The sequence below is a fragment of the Triticum aestivum genome, chromosome 5D (genome assembly GCF_018294505.1).
Source record: "Triticum aestivum cultivar Chinese Spring chromosome 5D, IWGSC CS RefSeq v2.1, whole genome shotgun sequence".
In the NCBI taxonomy this organism is placed as follows: domain Eukaryota; kingdom Viridiplantae; phylum Streptophyta; class Magnoliopsida; order Poales; family Poaceae; genus Triticum; species Triticum aestivum.
The window spans coordinates 534,790,215-534,797,275 of NC_057808.1; the positions used below are offsets into that span (position 1 = coordinate 534,790,215).

General features: G+C 42.2%; 1 protein-coding gene across 2 annotated transcripts; it reads left to right on the plus strand.

The window, feature by feature from the left end:
• Window positions 1-813: 813 nt before the first annotated feature.
• Window positions 814-6,846, plus strand: LOC123123576 (serine/arginine repetitive matrix protein 1). Of its 2 annotated transcripts, none has more exons than XM_044544103.1 (10): window positions 814-1,044; window positions 1,484-1,581; window positions 2,070-2,164; window positions 2,281-3,006; window positions 3,081-3,248; window positions 3,488-3,617; window positions 4,880-5,104; window positions 5,220-5,338; window positions 5,509-5,635; window positions 6,467-6,846. In XM_044544103.1, exons 1-9 carry the CDS (start codon window positions 955-957, stop codon window positions 5,595-5,597), a joined length of 1,740 nt encoding a protein of 579 aa, XP_044400038.1. In that variant the 5' UTR covers window positions 814-954; the 3' UTR covers window positions 5,598-5,635; window positions 6,467-6,846. The 2 variants fall into 2 exon arrangements, with proteins under 2 accessions (XP_044400038.1, XP_044400039.1); XM_044544104.1 differs by having other exon boundaries at window positions 3,497-3,617.
• The last annotated feature ends 215 nt before the right edge of the window (window positions 6,847-7,061 follow it).

The following is a 7,061-nucleotide window of genomic DNA, read 5'->3' on the forward strand; positions in this document are numbered from 1 at the left end:
GAAATGATGCTTCTCGAGGATAGGTTGGGTGAACAATCGATATAATTAGCATTTCAAAATCTTTCTAGAATCAACTCGATTTAACCTGGCAGCTCATGAACCAACCATCTGCTAGCCCAATATAATTTCATTCTTTTTTGTACAGTTAGTGGTTTCAATTCCCGACCTTAACTTTGCAAGGTTCGATTACTGATGCAGATATGTCTCTCACGTAATCGTGGGAGCATCGCCCTAGATGTTGCCCGTATTATGCATATTTCATGGCATCATGAGAGCTTGGCATACCACTGATGCAGGTTTTCTTAGCCTAAAAGTGTGTACTAATTGTCTCTTAGTCTTGGGAGGAGTGGAGCAAAGGAAAATAACCGCCACGTGGAAGAGAAGGTATGTGACGACGACGCCTGGCCGGGGGAAGAGGTAGACCACGTCGGATTAAAGTGCGGGGATGGGAAGGGAAAAACTTGCCTTTTATGACTCTTCGGCGGGCGGGTGCGGGAATTTCCTTTCTGTATTCAGGTGTGCGCCCTGCACTGCTGGCGCTGGCTGGCAGCGTCCTAACTATAAAATCAGGGGCGCGAAGCTCCTCAATTTTAAAAAAGATTCCACTACTTCTCTTGTATCATACAACCAGGGGCCCCAAATCCCTTCTTTTATGTGAGAGATGTTTTCCATCAATTTTTAGATCTAGAAAAGAAATTATGAAAAGCATTACTACCCTTTGTTGCCATTAACGTGCTAGAGCTACCACTGTGGCATGTTCGCTTACTAGCACGATAAAACGCTGTGCGTAGCGTAGTGTGGACGCACGCGCCTTTCGCCCATTCGTGTCTCGGTCTCGGCCTCGGTCCCTGGAGCAGAAGCAGAAGCAGAGCAGGGCCAAAAACCCCACCCAACCCCCTCCGGCTCCCCTTTCCCTTCCGGCCATCGCCGCGGCCGGCCATCGCCTCCTCCCCAATGCCGCCGCCCCCGCCTCCGCCTCTCGCCCAGGGCATGGCCCGTCCGACCGCCGCCGCCGCTGCCGCCGGGGAGGACCACGCGACGATGGTAAGGACCTCGTCCTCGCCATCCCCTCGTCGCGATCACCCAGCGGCGATATTGCGCCCCCCTCCCCTTCGCATCCTGTCGAGCATCCTGCGAAATCGGCGGCCGGGAGCGGCGGATTTCGCCGTCCCGGGTGTTGGTTAGGGCATGATTTCGTGGTTCCTTTACGTGTTTTCTTTTGTGAGAAAAAGGGGCGGATTTCGACTGCAGCGCCTTTCATGTATGCTCCTCAACCCGATTCAGCCCCGGAGGTTGCTCGATGTTGTTGCGGTTCTTGTAAAATTGGGGGTTTGGAGGCCTCTAGATAGGCTGGATCTGTCCGACCAAGGGGCATATGCGTTTGAAACCAACTGTCTTCCAGAGTTCTGTGCAAAAGAATCCGTGAACAAGATGGATAATCTGTGCAATTTCATACTTGATGATGGTTCTGCTTACCCTGCAGGACGAGGCGCGCCCAGCAGCAAGGTGTGAGATATGTGGGAGTGGAGAGAACCAGCATGTTATGTTCAGCTGCATCCAGTGCAACGGCTGTCAACATCGGTATGCCCTTCTTCTTTACCCCTGTTTTGTTGAGCTTTCACCTTGGTTCAGCTGTTAAGCACTCGGGAAAGTGTGGTGCTTGCCACTCTGCCAAAGTATGAATGCTTGGATGGAATAAGAGAATTGCAGAGTATTTGATATGAAACTAGGATGGATTTTGCAATGGAAAACTGATGCAGAGAGCCAAAGATGTTGAATTAGACTCAAAGAATTCCTAGATGATCCAAAATTTATTATATCCGTCTTTTGCTCTGAGGAAAATGTGTCCAAGTTTCTAGCGGTTTTCTGATTTGGATGTGTATAAACGCATTTAGTGTCCTTGTTCACTCGTTTCAATCCGTATGCGTAGTCCATATTGAAATATCCAAAACATCTTATAATTGTGAACGGAGAAAGTATCTTTTACAGCTAGGAAGTGAAGCTCATTCAACATGAAAATATTATCTACCTCTCTGAAAGTTTTTCCTTCTTTTTTTTTCGTTTTGTAGTTATTGCCTGCTGATGGTGGAGTTTGAAATGAGATACGACTGGTGTTGCTCTGAATGCAAAAAAAAGGCTGATGGGGACCCAAAACCTATTCAAGGTAAATATAACGATTACAAATATCAGCAATTGTTTCATCCTATTACTAAGTTCTTTCACCAATCTCATTCTTTGAATCATGTAACTAAGCACATTTCCTCCCTAATCATGGTGCAGGTGAAAAAACAGAGTTTCAAAGGCCTGAGAAGAGTCACAGGAATGTGGCCCATCAAATTGGTGTTAAAACACCCCAAATATATGAAAATTCTAAACTGAAGTTCATTCCCTGTGAAGAGGCAGCACTGTTGAGTAGAGAGAGGCCAGCAGTTCATTACACACGAAGATTTGTCATGCGACGTAGTCAGGTTAAGCCTGCATCTCCACCAAATCTGAAGTGCTCATCCCCCAGTAGACAGGTTCATCCTGCATCTCCTCCACGCATGAAATGCATATCACCCAGTAGACAGGTCCATCCTGCATCTCCTTCAACCATGAAATGCATATCACCCAGTAGACAGGTTCATCCTGCATCTCCTCTAAATCTGAAGTGCTCATCCCCCAGTAGACAGGTTCATCCTGCATCTCCTCCACGTATGAAATGCATATCACCCAGTAGACAGGTCCAGCCTGCATCTCCTCCAACTATGAAATGCATATCACCCAGTAGACAGATTCATCCTGCATCTCCCCCAAAGATGAAACCTTCGTCCAGTATGAAGAGCATACTTCCCAGTAGACAGGGTCGCCCTCCATCTCCTCGAAGTATGAAACAGTCGTGCAGTATGAAGTGTGTATCTCCCAGTAGGAGTGATGGTCAAGCATTTTCCTTGAAACGATGCGCTGTTGCAAGTCAAAACCCGATAAAAGCTGATGATACAAAGAAGAGACAGAAAGTGCAGTCAGGTATTTTCACGCATCTAGCTGTTGCTTCTGCCAAAAAGTTACAGTCCATGAAGACATTATTTTTGAAAAAACAGGTGCGGCAATTCCTATGATTCCACATAATACAAAAGGAGAAGTTACAAAAATTGACCAGCAGCTTCAAGATCAGCCAAAAGAAGAGAAGGTGGCCAATGCAGATAGAGGAAAATGCAACTCCTGGGTAGACGATCAACCTACTGGGAAAAGTGCACTCAATGCTTCAGGTGTAATTCGTGATCGCTTGATAGTTAATACTACACTTCTTGATAAAATTAATATTTCACGGAATGATTATTGTTGGCAAGCATTCAAAACCTATCATGTATATATTGTAATTCTTGATTTACACGAAATATATGTATAGATCTTACATCAGATAAAATTTGAGGATTTAAGAGGACTAATGAAATGGTTATGACGGTCTATTTTTGAAGTGCTAACAGATTATATTCCATTTCCAAAGTGCTAACAGATGCTGATAGTGGATGTGGATCTGGAACAAAGAGTCTGCACAACAATATAGACATGCCAGTGATCATCAGCTCAAGTGCAGAGTACGCAAGACGCCCTCCACCAGAAGCACATTGCTGGACGTGAGTATGCTCTCTTAGTTTGCGAATTTTTTCATCTCAAAAAGTATGGATCATTTCAACTTGTAATGATCCATTCATGGTTGCTTAATAAAACAAATATGAGGAACTTAGAAATCCAGGGATATTAGAAGGTAAATCTGCTTCTAGATGATTCCCATAGTGTTGTTGCTTCAACTTTCTCCATCTGCTGTAGATGGTTTAGTATGGGAAAACACAAAATTTGCAGCTCCCGTTTTCATTGATCATTGCTCCAAAGACCCAAGAATACTGCACTCACTTCATAACTGCAGTGGATCTGCATCTCCCAGGGGTTTAGCCATACCGTTAGTTTTGATTAACCAAAAATTAGCTGATTTTCTACAAAAAAATTGCTCAAGTAGTATGGGTGTGTTTGGATTCTTGGCTGGGGTATATTAGCTTTCTTAGTAACAATTGGTATTTGGCAAATTGGTAGGCGGTAAAAAAATACTTGCTTTGCAGGCTAGTAACTCAGATCATTCTGTTTTTTATTCTGATTGTTCCTGATTGATAAAAGGGGAGTAGGAGTTCCCTGGTTCCAACAGAAAAATATTCTAGATCAATTTCAGAATTAAATCCACTCGAACCTTCTGTGAATAAACATTCACCTTATGAAAAAAAATAAGATAATGTTCTAGCAATAGCCTAAGTGGATTCGATTATTCGTTCCTAGCAAAGTATGATTAGCAAAAGGTACAAGAGTGTGTCTGTTTCAGGAGGAAAATAATTCAAAATCTGACAGAATCAGATATTTGTCTATTGGATCTAAATAAAATAAATTAAGATATTTGTCTGTTGGACATTTTGGGTAGTCTAATACTCCATCCTTTTCGCAATGAGATAAAGTTTTTGGGGAATCACCATTTCAGGATTCAGGATGCCTGTGTACTGAGGAAACCGAGAGTGTTATTAGTACAATAATTTATGCATGCATATCCACCTTGGAGTGACCACTTGATTCTTGATTGCATGAATTATGTCCCTGTGAACTCCTTACTCTATTATTGTGCGACTGTGCCAAGTTAATTATTAAAATGAGAGTACATCTTAATATGCTACCCAATGTTGGGTTTTCATAATTCAGCTTCATAAGAAAAAGTCTACTGGTCTCTATGATCAATATGGATTTCAGTTGTCTAAAGTTGTCCGTTTTCTATCATCACAATTTAAATTTTGATATTTAGGTGTATCTGATGTAATCAGTGACAACCTTTGTTATGCTCTGACATTCCTTCGCTTTTTAGGGGATGCTTTCTTCTCTCTGATGGAGAAAGTTCTAATCTTGGTGAATTTAAAGCATACTTCCCATCTGTAGTATCATCCAGAGTTTGTAATATCGCCAAGAAGATGCCTAACAATATACAGTTGAAGATATCACCTCGAATGAATTACTGGCCAAAGACCTTTGACGAATTCTGTCCAGTTTATGACGACATTGCCTTGATATTTTTCTCTGCTGAACTTGACTGGTAGGTTTATGATGGTCTCAGTACAAAAAATGGCTTATGTGCTACTGCATATTTGACCTTGTTTATAGCATGCTTGATATACTCATCGTGCCTTCTTTCCTTTTTATATTTGAAGTTATAACAAAAAGCATCCTCGTCGCTTGGAGGCGTACAACAGTTTTGTCATGAAGGCATATATTGATGACATCATGCTGTTGATATATTCCTCGGAAGTGCTTCCACCTGATTCTCAGTGTTAGTGCTCTTACTCTGTATTTGGATATCTCTGAAAAAGAAAAGTACCCATAATATGTTCTTTCTGTTTGATGGGCCCATGTAATTTGTATTGCTTATATGCCTCGTATAAAAATCAAATGCAGTGACTGATTTTTTAGTGGTGTGCTAATTTCATACCATGGTAACAGGGATAGACGGAGAGAGTTACTTATGGGGAGTTTTTGTGAAGCCAAAGGCAAAGAGCAATCATGCGCACTTAGGTTCAGGTGCTACATGACCTCGTGGTTTCTTTGGGCATGAACACATCAGTAAAAGGTACGAGCAAACTGCAAATTATGTGCTCATGAAAGATTTAGTCAGTACTGTTACACGGTTTTGGCAGCTTTGTTGCTCTCTCTTCTGGTGTCTGCATTATTATTCAGAGCCTGCAATCCTCGTAGAATACTATAATCTCTTATGTTCGCTTCATTTGTCCTTGTGGCCTAGTAGGCTTGCATGCTCTTAGAATTTAATCACTGTTATCTTTGTAAGCTGGGTGAGCTTTTTTCCCCCGGGATTACATCAGTGAACCGCCGCGTATTATGAAAAAAAAAATATAGCTATGTGTAGCAGTGAGCTCGTTTGATAATTCTTTTTTTTTTCAGTTTGATTTGATTCCCTGATAACTTAAAGAAGAATAGCATGATATATTCAATTGGTTGTAAAATATATTGAGATATTAAAAAGTATTGTTCTTGCTTTAATTTTCCCAACATTGTGAAATTCAAGTATCTCGACGGCATGAGCTTATGAAATGGCGGTGTATAATAGTAGTAGGGTTTTGTCGCCGAAATCTGGAACAGAGAGAGCTTTCTTGGAGATCCCTTGAACGACAGTTATGCAGTTTCGGTGCTATGCTTTCACTATGTATGAATGACAATGTAGTATTGAAGCACATAGTCTCCAATGTTAAATTGACAACAAAAAGCTGGAGAACCATGCAAATGCATGCCTGTATGAATAATCTTTTGTGAAACTAGGGTTCTGAATGCGTTTAAACTTTGGACACGCGGCCATTGCTGTGATCTCTGAACGTGCAGTTCATTTGTCCTACAGTCATGCGAATCATTCCAGATTCTTTTTAATCGTCAAATTAATCCTGTGCAGGGGCAGGCAGTCAATTCGAGGGACGGCTGAGGACTCTCCATCATATGCCACAATGCTCGCATTATGGCACAGAGGCATCGGACTGGTTTAATCCACTCGAGCTCCTTGCTGAAGGAAGCTCTAATGGACCAGCATTGGTAGTTTGTATAGATTGTCATGTCAGTGTAATATGTTACTGCTACTCTATATGCTTGATTTGCAGCGGTGTATTGCTGCTAAGGTGGGGAGGTGTTAGGACTTAGGAAGAAACCTGTGATGCTAGTGACGTGCTGGAGATGCTTCAAGTATTATGAGGGTTGTCAAATTAGGAGGAAAACTGGCACATGCTAATATGCTATCCTATGGAGTATGGTTGTTATAGACGTTGCTCCCCTGAAACACATGATGATTCATGGATCATAACACCTACAGCGATCTAGTAGTGGCTGTACCAGCTACTGTAGTACGTAGCACACATGCAGGTCTATCGGGTTGAGATTTTTGTGTTGTTTGACGGGATGGTCAGGTTGATAAACCAGGACAGGCCAGTGACTAGATGAGTGGAGTATAGTTGCTTGCATCGATTCCTGGAAACCCAGAGGAAGAGAAATGCTCC